Raw genomic sequence first — 20,930 nt, 5'->3', positions numbered from 1 at the left:
CATCTCATTATTGATATCAGTTCTAACTACTTTTGCTAAATTTGCCCATTGTTGCAACTCATTTCTCTAGTAAAGGAATATGGCCAAAACTAGTGAGTTATCAATAAATTTAATGTTTGCTTTTTAATTTATCCCATCATTTATAGCAGGCAGTCAGAAGTGTTAGTTGAGCCATAGAATTACAAGATCTGAATTCAACAAATAATTAAAATAATTGCTGATGCAAGTGCAGTTTACAAGTGTGAATCTAAATGAAGCCAAATAAAAAGAGCTAATTTAATTCACAGCTGTTGTCAGTTGAAAACATGGATATTATTTAGGTTTTAATTTCGTTTTGTGGATAGATGTGCTTCCACTGGGATGGCATGTAAGTTGCTTAAAGTTTAAAAATATGAAACAGGCAACAAACCTGCACTATTTTCCCTCATGAAAATCATGAAATTTTTTTTAATTTATCATTTGCAGGAGGCCATTCTAGGGTCCCAGATGCAAAAGGAAAAAAGTTTCCCCTTTAGCAATGGATATTTGTTTTAAAAAAAGGAAACTGTATTGCTAAAGAACATCTAAAGTAAATAGAGGGATGGGCATTTGGTGCTGTGGTTAAAAAACTGTGTGGGATACCCACATACTCTATAATAGAGTGCCTGGGTTTGATTCCTGGCTCCACATCCAGTTAGTTTCCTGTGTGGCTGAAGTAGTGGGTCTCTGCCACCTACGTGGAATTTCCAGATGAAGTTCTGGACTCCTGACTTCATCCTGGCCTACCCCCAGCTGTGGCAGGCATTTGAGAAGTGAACCAGTAAATGGGAAATCTATGTCTCTCTGCCTTTCAGATAAATAAAAATAACAAATAATTTTAAGTAAACAGAAAATGTTAATCCTAAAAATTTTTGGAACTAAATTTTTTAGTCAGTAGAGAAACTAAAAAAGCCTTTGTTGTATTATTTCCAGAAACCTTTCATTTAATGAATACAAACTTCATGCATTTCATAAATACAACTTTAGTAACAGTGATTCTTCCTACCCTACCTGCCCTCCCATACACACTGTCACCCTTCTTCCTCCTCCCTCTCCTATTCCCATTCTTATTTTTAATAAGATCTATTTTCAGTTACCTTTATATACATAAGATGAACACTATACTAAGTAACAAGTACAACAGATAATATTGAAAAAAAAAAAAAAACTGTTCCTCAACAGACGAGACAAGGGCTGTTCAAAGTCATTGCATCTCAAAGTGTCAATTTCACTTCCAGAGATTATCTTTTAGGTACTTTATTAGTTATCACAGGTCAGGGAGAGCATATGGTATTTGTCCTTTTAAAACTGGCTTATTTCACTAAGTATGATGTTTTCCAGGTTCATCCATTTTGTTGCAAATGACAGGATTTCATTTTTTTAACACTTTGTAGTATTCCATGGTGTACATATCCCATAATTTGTCCAGACTTCAGCTGATGGACATTTTGCTATTGTGAAGTGAGCTGCAGTAAACAAGGGGGTACAGATAACTGTTTCAGATACTGATTTCATTTCCCTTGGGTAAATTCCCAGGTGTAGGATGGCGGGGTCACATGGTGGGTCTAGATTCAGATTTCTGATGTAACTTCATACTGTCTTCCACAGTGGCTATACCAGTTTACATTCCCACCAACAGTGGATTAGGGTACTTTTTTCCCTACATCTTCACCAGCATTTGTTGATTGTTGATTTCTGTATGAAAACCATTCTAACTGGGGTAAGGTGAAACCTCATTATGGTTTTGCTTTGCATTTCCCTAATGGCTAGTGATCCTGAACATTTTTCATGTGTCTGTTGTTCATTTGGATTTCCTGCTTTGAAAAATGCCTATTTAAGTCCTATGCCCAATTCTTAACTGGGTTGTTTGTTTTGCTGTTGTTGAGTTTCTTGAGTTCTTTATATATTCTGGTTATTAATCATTTATCAATTGCGTTGTTTGTAAATAATTTCTCCCATTCTGTCACTGGCCTCTTAACTTTGCAGTATATTTCTTTTGCAGTGCAGAAGCTTCTCAAATTGATGTCAAATTTTGTCATTTTTGGTTTTGATTGCCTATGCCGCTGGGGTTTTTTCAAGAACTCTTTGCTTATGCCAGTATCATGCAGGTTCCCCCAATGTTCTCTAATAAGTTGATGGTATCTGGTCATAGATTTAGGTCTTTAATCCATGTGAGTAGATTCTTATGTATGGTGTAGGAAGGGGCCTTGCTTCATGCTCCTGCATGTGGAAATCCAGCTTTCCCAGTACTGTTTGTTGAAGAGACTATCCTTGCTTCAGGGGTTGATTTTAGTTCCTTTGTCAAAAATAAGTTGGCTGTAGATGTGTGGGTAGATTTCTGGTGTTTCTATTCTGTTCCATTGGTCTATCCATCTGTTTTTCTACCAGTTCCAGGCTGTTTTGATTATAACTGCCCTGTAGTATGTCTTGAAATCTGGTATTGTGATGCCCCCGGCTTTGTTTCTGTTGTGTAAGATTGCTTTAGTTATTCTTGGTCTCCTGTGTTTCCATATGAATTTCAGCATCGTTTTTTCTATATCTGAGAAGAACGTCCCTGGTATTTTGGTTGGTATAGCATTGAACATATAAATTGCTTTCAGTAGTATGGACATTTTGATGATACTGAAATCTTCCAATCCATGAACATGGAAGATTTTTTCATTTTTTTGTATCTTCTATTTCTTTCTTTAATGTTTTATAATTCTTTTCTTAGAGATCTTGGACATCATCGGTTAAATTTACTCCAAGATATTTCTTTGTAGTTATTGTGAATGGGATTGATCTTAGAAATTCTTTCTTGGAAGGGGCCATCAAAGAAGGAGGTACCTTTCTCTGAAGGGAGGAGAGAACTTCCACTTTGATTAAGGCCTTGTATAAATAAGGTTGGAGTTTGTGAACTCAAGAGGCTTCCATAGCCTTGGAAGCTCATGACAAGAGCCTCAGGTAATTACTGATGTCATAGATAAGTTTCAATTGTTAAATCAACAACAGGAGTCACTGTGCACTTGCTCCCCATGTAGGACCTCTGTTCTTAATGTGTTGTACTATGAGAATTAATGACAAAACCAATCTTCAAACAGTACTTTATACTTTATGTGTCTGTGTGGGTGCAAACTGTTGAATTCTTTACTCAGTATAAAGTTGATCTTCTGTATATAAAGATAATTAAAAATGAATCTTAATGAAGAATGAGAGGGAGTAGGAGATGGGCTGGTTTGTGGGTTGGAGGGTGGTTATGGGGGGAAGAACCACTATAATCCAAAAGTTGTACTTTTGAAATTTATTAAATAAAAAGTTTTCTATTCAAAAAAGGAAATCTCAAAAAAAAAATTCTTTCTCAGCCATCGGGTTGTCTCTGTATACAAAGACTATTGATTTTTGTGTGTTGATTTTATATCCTGACACTTTACCAAACTCTTTTGTGAGTTCCATAGAAGAGTTTAGTGTAGTTTTTTGGATCCCCTATATGTAGAATCATATCCTCTGCAAATAGGGATAGTTTGACTTCCTCCTTCCCATTTTTGTATCCCTTTGATTTCTTTTTCTTGCCTAATTGGCTCGAAGACTTCCAGGATTATATTGAAATAGCAGTGGTGAGAGTGGGCATCCTTGTCTGATTCCAGATCTTAGTGGGAATGCTTCAACTTATCCCCATTTAACAGGACACTGGCCATGGGTTTGTCATAAATTGCCTTGATTGTGTTGAGGAATGTTCCTTCAGACCCAGTTTGTTTAAACTTTTCATCATGAAAGTATATTGTATATTATCAAATGCTTTCTATGCATCTATTGAGATAATCGTATGGTTTTTGTTCTTGAATTTGTTAATGTGATGTATCACATTGATTGATTCGCAAATGTTGAACCATCCCTGCATACCAGGGATAAATCCCACTTAGTCTGGGTGAATGATATTTCTGATATGTGATAGGATTTGATTGGCTAGTATTTTTTGAGGATTTTTGTGTCTCTGTTCATTGGGGAAATTGGTCTATAGTTCTCTTTATCTGTTGTATCTTTTTCAGGTTAGGAATTAAGGTGATTCTGGCTTCACAGAAGGAGTTTGGGAGGATTCCTTCCCTTTCAGTTGTTTTGAATAGTTTGAGAAGAATTGGAGTTAGTTCTTCTTTAAATGTCTGGTAGAATTCAGCAGTGAAGCCATCCAGTCCTAGGCTTTTCTTTGTTGGGAGGGTCTTTATTACTGATTCAGTTTCTTTCTTGGTTATTTGTTTGTTTAGGTTTTCTGTCTTCCTTTCTCAATTTAGGTGTGTTGTGTGTCCAGGAATCTATCCATTTCTTCTAGGTTTCTCGATGTCTTAGCATACAGCTCTTTGTAGTAATTTCTGATAATTCTTTTTATTTCTGTGATATCTGTTGTTACATGTCCTTTTTCATCTCTAATCTTATTGATTTGGATCTTCTCCCTCTTTTTTTTTTTCTGGTTAGTTTGGCCAGTGGTGTGTCAATTTTGTTGTTGTTTCTTGTTTTTGTTTTTTTGTTTTTTTTTTTTTCAAAAAAACAGCGCCTCATCTCACTGATCTTTTGTATTTTTAGGCACCAATGGCTATAAACTTTCCTCTTAACACTGCCTTTGTTGTATCCCCATAAGTTTTGATACGTTGAATTGTTGTCTTCGTTTGTTTTCAGAAATTTTTTATTTCTCCAATGACCGCACTGTTCATTCTAAGCATGTTGTTCAGTCTTCATGTATTTGCAGATGTTCTAAAGATTCTTGAGGTGTTCATTTCCAGCTTCCTCCCATTGTGGTCAGAGGAGATGCATGGTATGATTTTGATTTTTTTGAATTTGCTGAGGCTTGCTTTAGGGCCTAGCATGTGATCTCTCCTAGAGAAAGTTCCATGCAGTGGTGAGATGATTGTGTTGTCTGCAGCTGTAGGATGAGAAGTTCTGTAGATATCTGTTAGGTTTATGTGGTCTCTAGTGTTGATTAACTCTGTTGTTTCCTTGCTGATTTTCTGTTTGGTTGATCTGTCCATTGCTGAGAGTGCAGTACTGAAGTTCCCCATTACTATGGTATTAGAATCTATGTCTCCCTTTAGATCCTTTAACATTTCTTTTAAATAGCCAGGTGTCCTGTAATTATGTTTATTATATATGCATAGGTGCATATTTGTTTGTAATAGTCACATCTTCCTGTTGAATTGATCCCTTTATCAATATGTATTACCCTTTGTCTCTTTCAACAGTTTTTGTGTTAAAGTCTATTTTGTCTGATATTAGGATGGACACAACAGCTCTTTTGGTTTCTGCTAGCATGGAATATTTTTTTCCGTCCTTTGACTTTCAGTCTTTGTGTATCTTGTTGGTGAGAAGTGTTTCTTGTAGGCAGCAAATTGATCGGTTTTGTTTTTTAATCCATTCAACCAGCCTGTATTTTTTAACTGGATAGTTGAGGCCATTTACATTCAGGGTGATTATTGATAAGTAATGACTTGGCCCTGCCATTTTTCCATAGATATTCCTGTTGTTGACTTTGGATTTCCTTTGTACTTTAAAAAAAGATTTATTTATTTAAATGAAAGGCAGAGCTGCAGAGAGAGAGAGAGGGAGAGGTCTTCATCTCCTTGTTCACTCCCCAAATGGCTACAACAGCAGGAGCTAAGCTGATCCGGAGCCAGGAGCCAGGAGCTTCTTCTGGGTCTGCAATGTGGTTGCATGGGCCCCAGGACTTGAGCCATCTTCTGCTTTCCCAGGCCCCAGCAGAGAACTAGATGAGAAGTGGAGCAGTCAGGTCTTGAACCAGCGCCCGTATGGGATGCCAGCACTGCAGGTGGCAGCTTTATGCACTACGCCACAGTGCCGACCCCTCCTTTGTACTTCTACTAGGAGATTTTCTGCCTTCACCTTTTTTCATAGTGATGACCATGTTCTGTGTATAACACATCCTTAAGCATCTTTTGTAAGGCTGGACAAGTGGTAACAAATTCTTTCAATTTCTGTTTGTTATGAAAGGTCTTTATTGCACCGTCATTCATAAATGAGAGCTTTGCAGGGTACAGTATTCTGGATTGACAGTTTTTTTTCTCTTAAGACTTGGAATATATCTCGCCATTCTCACCTAGTTGTAGAGTTTCTGAAGAGAAGTCCGCTGTGAGTCTAACTGGAGATCCTCTGGATTAGAAGAAGAGCAGCCAGGACTAGAACCGGCGCCTGTATGGGATGCCAGCACCACATGCAGGTGATAAACCTGCTGCGCCACAGCACCGGCCCCTCAGATACTCTTTGTTCTGTCTCACCAAGCCTGTTTTCCACCACATTTTCTGTTTGTTCTATTAAATTCCTCTTTTCTAATATTTTGTTTTGATTTTTCTTTAAAATCTCAAGTTCTTGGGAAAAAATTTCATTCATGTCATGTATGGATTTCTTTCATTTGCTCCTGATTACTTCTAAGTAATCCTGCAATCAATTTTTTTTTTATTCTGTTTCTGGTATTTCTTCAGTCTCATCATCTTCACTTTCTAGTATTGAAGTGGTGTTGTGTTCTTTTGTGGGCCTCATGTTGTCTTCCTTGTTCTTGTTTCTTGAATTTCAGCATTAATTTTTAGCCATTTGTGGAGATATTTGTCATGTTTTTGGTTTTTTTTCCCCCGTGATGGCTTTTATCTTTGGACTATGTCTCTGTGGCTTTGTGGATTGTCTGTTCTTTCAGTGAATACCCCCGGCATGTGCTGGGTGTGCACAGGGAGCTCTGTTCAGTGCTCCAGGGTAAGGAGAGTTTCCAAGGTGACACCCAAGTTCTGTATGGTAAATCTCTCTCTCTCTCTTTTTTTAATCAGAGGGGAGGTTTATTCAGTTCTATTGCCATAGTCTCACGCTCACCTCTCCTCCAAGGAGACCAATGCCTGGTCGCTAGCCCCTGTAGGTACAGTATTCATCTGTGCAGCCACAGGAACCACACAAAGGATGTGTGCAGTCCTTGGTGTGAGCACAGATCCCACAGCAGTGACCCTCACCAGGGAGTCAGGGAGCCCTGAGCATGTGGAGCCATCCACAGTGACTGCCCCAAGACCCAGCTACACCCTGCAACCCTCCCATGCAGCCACACTGCTTTCACAGTCCTTGCGCACAAGCCTCCCACAGTCACGAGCACCCAGCCTCCTGTCACTTCTCCCAGCCAGACTCAGGCATCTCCTCTCAGCTCATTGCTGGGTGCATGGACACAAGCTGGCACAGATGTTACATATGTACAAAATGACACCCACCCTCTCTCAGCTAGTTACAGAAAGCCAGTGCCTGGTGGTCAGGGAGAGAGAAACCTGCCTCCTTTTTTTCCCTCTAGATTGGCCGGTACACTGCCCCCACCCCAACCCCCACCCCCCCACCCCCAGAGCTCCAAGTCAGACTCATACCCAGCTCTTCCCACAGCTTTATCGCCAGTGGCTTGGGCTGCTGCAGTCTGGTCTCACCTCACTCTCCAGAGCTGGTGCTGAGGCTCTCGGCTGCTGGGGTCCTGAGTTGCATGTGTCCACACCCTCCTGGAGGTCCACAGTGTCCCTCCAGTTTGCACGGAGTTTCCTCTGCTGGTTTCTCCCTCTTTCCTGAGATTGCACTCGCTCCACTGTTTAACTCTCCCCTGGACTAGAGCAGCAAGATTCCACCTTCATGGAAACCTCTCCAGAAGGAAAATGTCTGTCTTAATCGTCGCTTTAAAACACGTTTGTGAAACAGCAGTGCTGTTCCTACGCCACATTACTTTGTTCATGTGCTCTCATGTTGTGTTCAGTGCCTATACATTCTTTCTTTTCCTTTTGGTGATTATTTACCCATAATAAAATAGAAGATATTTATTTCTATTTCGTTTCTGAAACATCTTTATTAAGAATAGAAGAAAAGCATTGGGTCAGCCTTTGCAGCCATTTGGGAAGTGAACAAGTAGATGGAAGACCTCTTTCTGTCTCTCCCTTTCTCTCTCTCTAACTCTGCCTCTCAAATAAATAAATAAATAAATAGAATCGAGGAATGTTGTTGCATGCTTATTGTGAAGTAAAGTATCTTAATTCACAATTCTAAAACTAGTTTCTGAAAATAATGACCTTTTTATCTTTTTGGCAGCAATATTCACAGGTTCTACCAGACAGTTTTCTTCCTGTTCATTCATTGAACGTTAATGTTTTAAAATTCTGACAGGACACACACACACACACACACACACACACATAAACACACATACAAACTTTTCTCTTCCTGTGTTTAAGATGTTTTACATTCTTCTCATTCATTCTTGCACATTTGAAGTTTTTTTTAAAAATATGTCTTTTAATACTAGTGTTCAAAGCAAAAGAGCATTGCCTGCTGTCCTGGTCAGTTCATAAATTTATGGTGAGGCATTGGTATAGACTTTGACAGTTGATAATTTTGCCTTCCAGAGGATGTTTGTCAATGTCTAGAGACATTTTGCTTATCACAGTTGGGAGAGGGAATGCCTCTGGCACCCAGCCATTAGAGGCCTGAATACTTAACAGCCTGCCCTGCACAGCACAGCCCTTCTCACAGGAAATGTTTTGACCCAAAATTCTGTTATGTCTATGTCCAAGCAGGAACAGCCTTGTGTTAGTGGCACATCAAGACAAGAATAAATGTATCAGGGCCTGCACAGTGGTGTAGCAGGGAGGGCCTCTGTGTGCAGTGCCAGCATCCGATGTGGGTGCTGGTTCAAGTCCCAGCTACTCCACTTCTGATCCACCTCTTTGCTATGGCCTGGGAGGGCAGTGGAGGATGGCCTGAGTTCTTGGACCTCTGCACCCACATGGGAGACCCAGAAGAAGCTCTTGGCTTCAGATCGGCCCAGCTCTAATGGTACCAGCCACTTGGGGAATGAAGCAGTGGATGGAGGTCTGTCTGTCTGTCTGTCTGTCTCTCTCTCTCTCTCTCTGCCTCTCTGTAACTCTGTCAAATAAATAAATCTTTAAAAAAAATAAATATATCTAGGGGCCAGCATTGTGGTATAGCAGGTAAAATTGCTGCCTGCAATGCTGGCATCCAGTATGTGTACCAGTTCATATCCCAGCTGCTCCACTTCTAATCCTGCTGCCTCCTAATGGCCTAGGAAAAGCAGTAGAGGATGACCCAAGTGCTTGGGCCCCTGCTACCCATGCAAGAGACCTGGAAGAACCTCCTGGCTCCTGGTTTCAATCTGGCCCAGTGCTGGCCATTGTAGTCATCTGGGGAGTGAATCAGCAGATGAGAGAGCTTTATGTCTCTCCTTCTGTGTGTAACTTTCAAACAAATACATAAAAATGTAAAAATAAAAAAATAAGTTTATCTTCTTTTCACACTTTAGATTCACACTGTAGTTTCAGAAAGTAAGGGCTATTTATATCAAAAACAAATATGGACTTATTAAAATTACTTGAAATTTTTGTTGTGGTTTCACACCTGTTGAAGACTGTTTCAGGTTATACCCCTCAGGCAGCCTCCTCCCTTAGGATGTCAGGAAAGGACACTCTGATGAAATGGCTTTAGACTGAGGCCTAAAGGATGACGAAGAATGAAATATACGGGGAGAGAAAGACAGCATCCTAAACAGAGGGAGCAGCGAGTGGCAAGGCCCAGCAGCCTTTTTAAGGAACTAAAGGAAAAGTAATGTGGTGGCAGCATGGAGATACAAGGAAAGAGTTCTCTAACATCTGGTTAGAGAAGCAGGCAGAGGGATAGGGCCTGGGTGCAGTGAGAAGTCAGTGAAGTGAATAAGTAAAAAATGGCATCTTCCAATTTACATTTTTTAAGTTTTCAAAAGTCACTTGGGTGTCGCTGTGTGGAGCATGACCAGGAGAGGGAAGGGTTGAAGCTGAGCGTCTCCTTGAGACTGTTGGGGTTGTCTGAGTGAGAGGTCGTGTTGTGGGAAATGAGTGGTGAATGAATTCAGGGTGAAGGCACGCTTCCACAACTGTAAGTCAGCTCATGCATCTAGCTTTGTGCTAGTAACATTTGGTGTTACACAAGTAGCACACTCATTATATTTAACCTCTAAAATATTTTTCTGAACTTCCCAGTGTCACCAGTTTTTCCTTTTCAAGTGGAAGGGGTTTTTTACCACTGTTGGTAGTTGTTTCTTTTTTTTAACATCTTCAATAATGTTGAAATATTATTTCTTCCTTTTTAAGAGAAAAGAAGTCCTTTTCATCCCTTCTGAAAATGAGAAGATTTCTAAGCAGCTCCACCTTTGTTATAATATTGTGAAAGATAGTTATGTCCGAGTTTCAAATAACAATCAGACCATTTCTGGATGGGAGAATGGTGTGTGGAAAATGGAGTCCATATTCAGAAAAGTTGAAACAGACTGGAACATGGTAAGTTAGTGTATGGAACTGTTTAGAGTCTTTATCATTGGTCAAACAAATACAGATTGACTTTATTGTGCAATTGTGAATAATGTGAAAACTGATATATCAAGATTATTCATAGTAATCCTTTATCCTGGGAAAGAAAATTCTGCACACAATGCATAATCCAAAGCCCAATAGAAATTCTTGCATTCATGTCAAGAAAGTAACTGTTTTCATCAAAGAATCTAAATTTAATTGTTTCATGGGAAAAAAATAAGTGTGTGACCAATCCATATGGAGTTTTTTGCATAAATATGTAAAGTATATTACTGTTGAGTTTCTTCACAGATATGTATTGATTGCCCACTTAATGCAGTCTCTTCGAGAGTTTAATAGATTTAGTTCAAACTCCCCAGATGCTAACCATGTGACAGGCTTTCATTTCATAGGAATCTGAGCAACAATACTGGTTATTTCTTTGCTGTGTCCTAAAAAATTAAATAAAAAATAGAATATAAGGCCATAGTAGTTCCCTTATGTGGAGTTGTACACTGTTGTCTCCTGTTATCAGTACCAAGTACAAAAGCCTCTGAACTGCCCTGCTCCTTAGAAACATACCAGCAGTAAACTCAAAGCTATTAATATGACCTCAGTAGATCTGATCATATTAGTGATGGATTTTCATAGTTCATTCACTTACAGGGAGCTGTATAGTTAGCTTGCTGAGATATTTGAGTGGGAATATTGTTCATTTATAAGATATACTGGACAGATTAAAAGATATACTGGACAGAGAGAGTAATAGATTAACACCTGCTGATGTGTCTAAGAATCTAATCTATGCTGTCACTGTCCTAGATATTAATAGAGATTCACAAAAGGTATGCAGAGTCATTGCTTTTTTTTTTTTTTGTAAGTTTTTGTTCCTAAACTTATCTTGATGTTTAAGAATATAAATATCCAGTTTAAATCACATTATTTAATAAGAAATTGAAATCTTTTTATATTAAGCCAAGGATAATTTATAGAATTATTAAAATTATAAACTTGGGAATTTTCTTCTTGCTAAAGAAATACATTAGAAGAATAGAACAAGGTGAAATATAAAATGTCAAGCTGAATATACAATTAATTCATTATATAATTGATAAAGAAAATATGGTCTTCTGGGAGACCATACTCATCCTAAAAATTTCCCAAACAGAAAATGGGATGGAAATACTATTTATCCAAGGTCTGGTGTATCCTTGCTGAACCAAAGAAAAATCACATACTGCTTTCTAACCAGCAGCATCGTTAGAGAAGCTGATGTTAGAGAAAATAATGCTGTGTTGCAGAAGACGTGACGTGCTGAGAAACAAGGCTCTTCTGTGACAGATTTCTTCTTTGTCTAGTGTACTCATTTGTTCATCAACATTCATTGAGTGCCTTTTGTGCCAGACATTGTTCTCAGTTAGGTGGATAAAAAGATGAAGGTATGGTTCCTGCTCTCACAGTCTGACAGAGAAACCAAGACATAAACAGCTATCCTAGCCCCGATGCAGAGTGCTATAATAAGGATATCAACACATTGCCATGGAAACACCGAGATGGGAGTAATTAGCTCTGGCTGTGGGAGTTCAGCAGAACTCCACAGAGCAGGTGACATTTGAGCTGGATGGTAAAGCATGAGTTGGTGCTCATCAGGCAAGGGGAGAACAGGAAAAATGCACAGAGTACATGGCACGTTGGGAGATCTCTAAATAGACCATTGTGGCCAGAGAGGGTGTGTTGTATAAGAAGGATTTAAATAATGTAAATGAGATGCAAAGGCCATTAAATAGAAAATAGACCCCTATTCAAGAAAAGTGTGTGCCTAGCTATACTTTTATGAAGGACGTCATTCATTAAAAGTTGAATGAATCCGTTTCTAGCTACAAAGCCTAGTACCAAATGAAAAACAAAACAAAACAAAAAAAATAGAACCTTAACTATACTTAAAGAGAGTGACAACTCAGAAGTAACAGTTGTCCTTAAAAATTGTAATTCCATCAAATTAGTATATCTGGTTCCATACCAACTCCCAATTAGGGATTCCGCAGCTTTGTTAAAACGGTAGATGTGTTTCCGACTATACCTTTTCTCAGTAATTGCCAGCCTGGTGTCATGACAGATCTGATAGAGCCTGCTCTCAGACACTTGAACCTGATTCTTAACCCTCTGGGGGTGTCCTCTGAGTAGCTAAAACAGTTTGCTGCTTAGCAGATATGTTGTTCAGTAAAATCTGAATTGAAAAGACATTTTATTCAACAAGTATGTCTAAGAACACATTATTTCTTCCACTAGATTGTGAACATTCCTCGGGCTCTTTGTCTGCTTACTGTGTGCTCTCTCTAGTGCAGTGCCTGATACACATGTGTTTAGTAAAGATTGTCAAATGTAAGAAAAAATGATTGACTCTGCACCACGCTGGGGCTGCATAGAGCACTATAGGTACTCTTTTATTTTTTTTAGAAGTGTCTCTTGGATGCTCTTAGATATGTTTCACTTTTGAGCAGCTTTATTCTGTCTGTTACTAGAGTCATTTTAGCGCTTTTTGTGTGCATGGCATTGTTTCAGTTTATTCACTTAGTTCTTCAGCAAACATGGCATGGCATGCTCAGACATTGTGCTTGGCACTCGGGATGTAATGGTGAATTGAGAGGCAAGCTTCAGGGTGAACGTCAGTTAGTGTAGAAGAAAGACACATGTGGGCCAACTCTTAGACGAGTGGGGTAAGTACCTGCTGGAAGAACGTGAGTCTGTATGTAATGCTGAGGGAGGGATGACGAGAGTCACAGATGGGATAGCTGAATAGTCTTGGGAGGGGAGGAGAGGGAGAGTTTCTCAGTGCGAGGACAGAGTGTGGAAAAGGAGGGCATGTGCAGACAGCACTGAACTCACAGAAGTGAGGAACTTCTATCTATTCAGGGAAGAGTAATGGTATGGAATATGTTGGAAAACAGTAGAAAATGAAACTAGAGAGGCAGAATCAGCTGTCAGATCCCAGGCCTTTGATGACCTTGCAGATACGTACAGGAAATCAGGAAGGGTTCAGGCAGGGACAGGACATGATCACACTGATGTTCCAGAGACGATCCCAGAGGCCACACGTGGACTAAATCAGAAGTGTAGCAGAGAAAGATTTAAATGCAATGAGAACTGACAGCAGGCTCATGTTCAGTTTCAGTGATAAAATGGAGGAACCAAAAGTAAGATTCATGAGCAATACCAGTGTAGCAGTGTTGAATTAACATCCCTTGAAATACAGCCACTCTGCTGGATGTCTGTAGCAGTGATTGCCCGCAGGGTGCCTGCTGTATGGTGAACTTAATTAGAGTGAATCTTCGCAGCCTGAGCAGAAGAATAATTTTAAGAGCATACTAAAGAACAGCTTCAAACAGAGCAGTAAAAACCAAACCTCCAGGAAATCGTAGCAGGCTGACATGTAGTAATAAAAAAATCTTTAAGCAAAGATCTTCCGTAGACTGTGAAATACATAAAGAAGCTGACATGCAAATTGTTCTCAGTCCTGCAAATAGTGACTGCAAGGGCAGCCCTTGTGAGTAGTGCAGCTTAGACCATGTGTCGTAGACAAACTGATCTGTTGCTCACTCCCTGGTGTGTGCGCCTGTATGTGCTTAGAGCTGACAAGAGCAAGGGTGTAACACTGATGGGAGAGGATGGAGCGGCATTTAGAATTCAGTCTACAGGAGAAAGACTCCATGATTTCTGGCTTTCCTAGCCTTCCTGGCAAAGTCGGATAGCAACACTCACCTCTTAGTAAATCCCCACATTGCAAAGCCAAGCACGTAGAGCTGCACACAGTAAAATAACTTATGACTTAATAAAGCTAACAGGCAAAAATCTATCAGATAATTCAAAATGTTAATAAATAGTTATAAAAATTACTTCTTTTCCCTTTCGGCTAAACAAGCAAATGTTTGAGAGCTTAGAAAGTATGTTTTTTCCTTATAAATAAATTATAGTTACTGATTCTGTTGGTATCATACATATATTGGGTAATAATTGCAGGTTTATGTAAATCCTATTGTTTGGGTGCATTTGTAAAATTTTTTCTTATTGGCCGGCACCGCGGCTGACTAGGCTAATCCTCCGCCTAGCGGCACCGGCACACCGGGTTCTAGTCCCGGTTGGGGCGCTGGATTCTGTCCCGGTTGCCCCTCTTCCAGGCCAGCTCTCTGCTGTGGCCAGGGAGTGCAGTGGAGGATGGCCCAGGTGCTTGGGCCCTGCACCCCATGGGAGACCAGAAAAAGCACCTGGCTCCTGGCTCCTGCCATCAGCCATTGGAGGGTGAACCAATGGCAAAGGAAGACCTTTCTCTCTGTCTCTCTCTCTCACTGTCCACTCTGCCTGTCAAAAAAAAAAATTTTTTTTTCTTATTTATTTGAGATGCAGAGAAAGAGAGATGGAGCTCCCAGGGCCAGTGTTGTGGTATGACAGATTAAGCTGCCACTTGGCAATGCTGGCATCCCATATCAGAGTGCCAGTTTGAGTCCTAGCTGCTCTGCTTCCAATCCATCTTCCTTCAATGCACCTGGGAAGGCAGCTGAAGATGATCCAAATACTTGGGCCCTTGCCAACCATGTAGGAAACCAGGTTAGAATTTGTGGCTCTTGGTTTCAGGCTGGCCCAGAACTGGTTAGTGTGATCATTTGGAGAGTCAACCAGTGAATAGTAGAAAAGAGCTCTCTTGCTCGCTCACTCACTCGCATTCTCTCTCCCTCTCTCCCTCCTTCCCTCTTTCTCTCTCTCTGACACTCTGCCCTTCATATAAATAAATCTTAAAAAGAAAAAAGAAAAAAAAACAGCGAGCTCCTTTCTGCTGGTTCACTTCCCAAATGCCCACAACAGCTGATGCTGAACCAAGGAGCCAGGAACTCAATCTAGGTCTCTCATGTGGGTAGCCAGAGCCCAACTACTGGGTTAGCAGGAAACTCAAATGAGTAGCCAGAGCCAGATATCAAACCCAGCTACTCCAGTGTGAGATATGGATGTCTTAATCACTAGGCAAAATGCCACCCCATGTTTTGGTGCATTCCCAATTGCCAAATTGAATATATATATATATATATATATTCTTGGAAAACTCTTTTATCACCTCTAAAAATTACCTTTGAGTTGGTTAAAGTGCTATAGACAGAACATTTTGTGGAAAAGATGTGACTTTTCAATATAAACAAACTGGCACTTTTTTTAAACTCTATATTCTGTTTCTTTAGCATAAAAAATCCCTTATTTGCTTACAATATTTTTGAATATTGATTTCAATATTTAAGAATTCAATCAAGGATTCCATCTTATCCTTTAACTTTCAAAGGTCTTAAAAGCCGATGCCTTTAGGACTGAAAATTTTAAGTCTTTAAATAGTTCCCTCAGGCGTGTTCAACAGTTTCTGTAAAACCTTGTGTTACAGTTAGAGCACAGTTCTGACACAGACCTACATGGTATCATTTAGGCAATTCTAGAGTAAGCTAGAAATCTGAAGTTAACCTGACTTTGACCTATCATATTTTATACCCACACTTTGGAGGACATTTGAAACTACCGAGCTCTGAAAATACAAAAGACATAGACGCATATATAGAGAAATAAACTTGAATGTTATCCGTTTCAGTCTTAAGATTACTTTCCCCAAGTCTTTTAGTTCCTTCCAATTTTCTTACTTCTAGCAACCTCTCTGTTTGGCTGATCTCTCTCAGATAACCCCCTTAATTAGCCATTACTTTCCAAAAGTAAATAAACTATGGATAATCTCTAGACACCACGTACTTGAGGGAGCACTCGTGTAATCCTGCGCCCAGACTCTCCTTACAAACAACTGTACGGGGACCACACAGTAGAAGCATGTGAACATCAGAGGATGTTACAGGGTGAGGTTGCCCTGGACTTGAGCAGACCATTTGACAGGTCCACGTATCTAGGTGTGTCAGCTAACAACGGTTGGCTGTACATGCGCATTACTGAGGAGTTCAAGATCATCCTCATTAGAGAGTGATTATTCAATTACAGAATCTCCAACTCACTGATTCTAAAAACTTTGAACTTAAACTAACAGGCATAATGAACATGGAAGAAAAAGAGCTGTCAATTGCCAAATAGTGACTAGAATGCTAGCAATGACTGCTGTTTTGCTTGCAGCATAAAGATTAGAATATGGAATAGTCCATGTAGTGGGACCTTTTCATTGCAGGTGTATTTTACAAAACACTTCCAGCTGTTTGCCCCTGAGAACTGGGAGTCTGTGTTTCTAAAAGAATCAACTCTGACTTGAGTGAACACATTTGCTTCCAAACTTTTCATACTTAATTAATACATTTATGAAACTTCATTATGGAACAAGAGCCTCTATGATTTGGTTAAGTTAGGTCAGACAAATGCATGTGAATATTCATAAAAATAGTTAGACTTAGGTAAGAGCACATAGGTAGTTCAAGGTGGGATGGATTGTGGAGAACTTTGAAAGCTAAGAACTTAGACTTAATGTAAGAACCAGGTACTTGCTCTCCATTCTGGACCAAGTAGGTGACATAAAGAAAGTGGGATTTTGAAAACATTGACTGGGGCATTGTTGTGGCACAGAGGTTTAAGTTGCTGCTTGTCACACTAGCATCCCATATCCTGTCTTCCTATCCAAATTCCTGTTAGTATGCCTGGGAAAGCAGCAGAAGATGGCTCAAGTACTTGGGCCCCTGCCACCCATGTAGGAGAAAGACCAAGGTGGAGTTCCAAGCTCCTGTCTTTGGCCTGGCTTAGCCGTGACTGTTGCAGACTTTTGGGGATTGAACCAGCCGGTGAAGATTTCTCTCTCTCTCTCTCTCTCTCTCTCTATATATATATATATATATAGCCTCTCTCTTTGTCCATCTGCTTTTCAAATGAATATGCAAATAAATCTAAAAAATAAAAACAAATCTAAAAAATGAGAACATCCATCATAGTGATTGGAATTGAGCAGTGTTAGGCAGTTACAGAAAGACAAGTGTAAAGTCATAAAACTATAGTAACGAACAAAGTATAACTGAAGATTTTTTTCCAAGACTTACTTCAAAAAATACATGGATGTTTATAGGAGTTTGGACATAAGGGGTAAATGTTTTAAGAGTCAGTTATTAGGGGGTCTAAACCTGAGTGAGTGTTGCTCCCTGTGTACAACCAAGGCTGTAGGTACCTGCTTTCATGCCAACATCCTGAGCGAGATGAAACTTGGAAGGGGGGAGCTGGAAGCACCCAGTGGACTTGGATGCCTTAGATGGTGTCCCGGGAGACAAGGTGATGAAGGAGCAAGGAACGTACAACTCGGGGTGGTGTGGGTGTTCGCTTCTGTCAGTGGTCGGTAATGATTAGGTGCTTTCTTCACTTAGAGGCTATGCCTGTCTCGCTCTAGGAAAGCTTGTTTAAGAGTCCAGACTTCAAGAAGAAGAGAGTAGTTGCATTCCTCACTTGTAACAGAATTTATCATAAAGTTCATTTAAAATAACTGAGTTTGTTAATGTGAAGGAATGTGATTGACCAACATTTGGTTAACATACAGTCCTTTAGAGCTGCATGCTCTGGGACATCAGCATTCAAAGAACACCTGGGGGCGGTTTTGTGGTATAGTGAGTACAGCCACTGCCTGTGATGCAGGTGTCCCATATGGGCGCCAGTTCATGTCCCATCTGTTTCGTGTCTGATCCATTGCCCTGCTAACACACCTGGGAATGCAGTGGAAGATGGCCCAAGTACTTGGGCCCCTGCCACCTACATGGGAGACCTGGAAGAAGCTAACGGTTCCTGGCTTCAGCCTGGCCCAGCCCTGGCCATTTGAGGAGTGATCCAGTGGATATAAGACACCTGTACCCACTCCTCTCTCTGTCTCTCTCTGTGTCTCTGTCTCTCCCTCTCTGTAACTCTTTCAAGTAAATAAATTTAAAAAAAAAAAAAAAAAAAAAAAAAACCTTTATTCCAGAGCAAAAGATGCAACAGGAAAACTTACTCATGAAATGAAAGACTAGCAATAAAGATCTTTTTGTTGGTGGTGAAGATTAATTTATTTGAAAGACAGAGTTACATACAAAGAGACACAGATCTCCATCCACTGGTTCGCTCCCCCAGTGGCTGCAGTGGGCAGGACTGGGCCAGCCAGGAGCTTCATCCAGGTCTGCCATGTGGGTGACGGGCCCAAGAACCTGAGCCATCATCCACTGCCTTCCCAGGTGGATTAGCAAGTACCTGAATTGGAAGTAGAGTAGCCAGGACTCAGACTGGCACCCATATGGGATGCCACCATCACAGGCTGCTGCTCAACCTGCTGTGCCACAATACTGGCCCCAGCAAGAATCTGTGTCCATGGGGAAAAACTGGTTTTTAACTTGGACATGATACAGTGTAGCAGAAAGACTTTGCACTGATGATTCCTTCCTCCTCCGCTTCTTCATAGGTGTATTTAGCCCGAAAGGAAGGATCACCCTCTGCATATATTTCCTGGAAGTTTGAGTCTGGGTCAGTTGGCCTGAAAGTAGATAGCGTATCCGTCAGAGCAAGTAGTGAAACCTTCCACACTGGAACAGTTCAGTGGAAACTGCGATCTGATGCCACATGGGTAGACCTGACCGGCGGTAAGCATCTGACTGGAAAATTAGTCGTGATGTGTGTGTTGTCAGTCTGAAAACTGCTTTTGCTCATTTGAGATGTCGCCCTGACGTTTTCATAACAAAAGGTTATTCATACTGTCATTGAAAAAGAAAGAAATAATACAAACCTGTTTAACCTCATTGTAACAGAAGAGCTGATGATTTTTGTATTGGAATACACATGCAAGGAGAAAAATTATTTCTTAGCTTCAAAAGATATATTTTCTCCATAAAGAATAATGTTTTAAGGTTGTTTTTAACTTACAAGATAGCCTATATAAACTGTGGACTAAAACTGTCTCTTAAATTACTGAAAGTAAAGTGTTAATTTTTCTCCCTTCCAACAGATAAAAATCTTCACTCCTATCATGATTTTTCTGGTGCCACTGAAGTTATTTTGGAGGCAGAATTAAGCGGAGGAGATGGTGATGTTGCTTGGCAACATACCCAGCTGTTTAGACAAAGCTCAGATGACCATGAAGAAAATTGTTTGGAGATAATTATAAAGTTCAGTGACCTTTAGGAACCTGACTATTTTAAAAGAGCTGGCAATAATCAAGAACTTCCCGTGGCCCACAGAAGTCCGTTGGTTCAGTGCCTGCTTAGTGGGCAATCTACTGCTATATGCCAGCATATTTCCTTGGTGGCCGTTCATCATGTGACCCTCATGAAAATAATCTTTATACTGTGGACCATAATGAAACCTTGAATTAAAAATTACCTTCCATATGTGACTGTAATTTGGAATAAAGTCTTGTTGCCTTGATAAAGACTTTAATCTCAATGCTATAAGTATAGTTTTAAAAGTAAAATGATGGTATTCATGATTAAATGCTGTTTGTGATTATGGCAAAATCATGGGCTAATATAGTAATCTGATGTTTTTGATCAGCCAGTAATTTCTTTATAAGTGGTTGAATTACATTTTCCTAAGATTTTTAATTTTAATAAATGTGAAAGTATAATATCTGTTAAGCTATATAATGCATGGAAAATTTTATTGTAAATATTTAGGCATTTAAGAAATAAAATGAATTATTTTTCCTTATATCTTTTTAATGGTTATTTTGGTTAAATACAAATCTTTGGTAAGTATGCTAAACATTGAAAACCACTTGAATAGACACAAGTGATATAAAGATTTAACATTGGCAGCATAAATTTAAAATTATAAATTCCATGATATGTGGATACTTGAGAATGATTTACCGTTGAGTTGTATTTTTATCTACCTCAATGAATAAAATGTTCTTGACTTTGAAACCATACATTATGCAATATTTATACACTATATCAAGAAATTATATGTTACATATAACCCCTCCAGTTGAATATCATCAACATTTATTAAGCTTTTGTGTGCAGATCATTGCAATAGCACTATAAAGAAAGCAATGGTGAAAAGAATCCCAGGTCTCCAGATTCCTTTGTCATGTTAAGCAAAGTGAGCTCTGGAAAAAAGATGTGCTCAGAGTTTCTAACACTGTGCAGCTCTGTAGAATATTACATGTGTTGCAAAATGCAGAATAAGATCCTAAAGTGAAGGTCTTATATTTGCTTTTTATTTGCAAACTTCTGAGAATTAACTTTCTTGCTAAAATGTGTTTTTTTAAAGATTTTAGTTATTTATTTGAGAGATAAATTAACAGAAAGAGAGGGAGAGAACAAGAGAAAGGTCTTCTCTCTGCTGGTTCACTGCCCCAAATGACCACAACAGCCAGAGCTGAGCCAATCGGAAGCCAGGAGCTACAAACTTCTTCTAGGTCTTCTACATGGGCCCAAGCACTTGATCCATCTTCCAATGCTTTCCCAAGGCCACAAGCAGAGAGCTGGATCAGAAGAGGAACAGCCGGGACACAAACCAGTGCCTATATGGGATGACAGTGCCACAGGTAGAGGCTTAACCTACTATACCACAGCACCAGTCCCAAAAAGTTAAATTTCAGAAGTAGTTTAGGCATCTGCAGTTATT

General features: G+C 39.7%; 1 protein-coding gene across 3 annotated transcripts in view; it reads left to right on the top strand.

Moving 5' to 3' along the window:
• The window catches only part of NGLY1 (N-glycanase 1), a 71,344-nt gene extending 51,338 nt beyond the window's left edge, over positions 1 to 20,006 (top strand). For 2 of the 3 annotated variants that reach the window (XM_051818512.3, XM_051818511.3), the window contains 3 exons: positions 10,143 to 10,328; positions 18,766 to 18,943; positions 19,306 to 20,006. In XM_051818512.3, coding sequence (XP_051674472.3) covers positions 10,143 to 10,328; positions 18,766 to 18,943; positions 19,306 to 19,481 — 540 coding nt within the window. In that variant the 3' untranslated portion in view covers positions 19,482 to 20,006. The remainder of the gene's footprint in view (positions 1 to 10,142; positions 10,329 to 18,765; positions 18,944 to 19,305) is intronic. The other variant, XM_070072877.2, reaches the window with a different exon arrangement.
• The last annotated feature ends 924 nt before the right edge of the window (positions 20,007 to 20,930 follow it).

This window comes from Oryctolagus cuniculus, chromosome 4 (genome assembly GCF_051225735.1).
Source record: "Oryctolagus cuniculus isolate XC-2025 breed Fujian yellow rabbit chromosome 4, ASM5122573v1, whole genome shotgun sequence".
Lineage (NCBI taxonomy): Eukaryota > Metazoa > Chordata > Mammalia > Lagomorpha > Leporidae > Oryctolagus > Oryctolagus cuniculus.
This window is presented reverse-complemented; position numbering and strand designations above follow the sequence as displayed.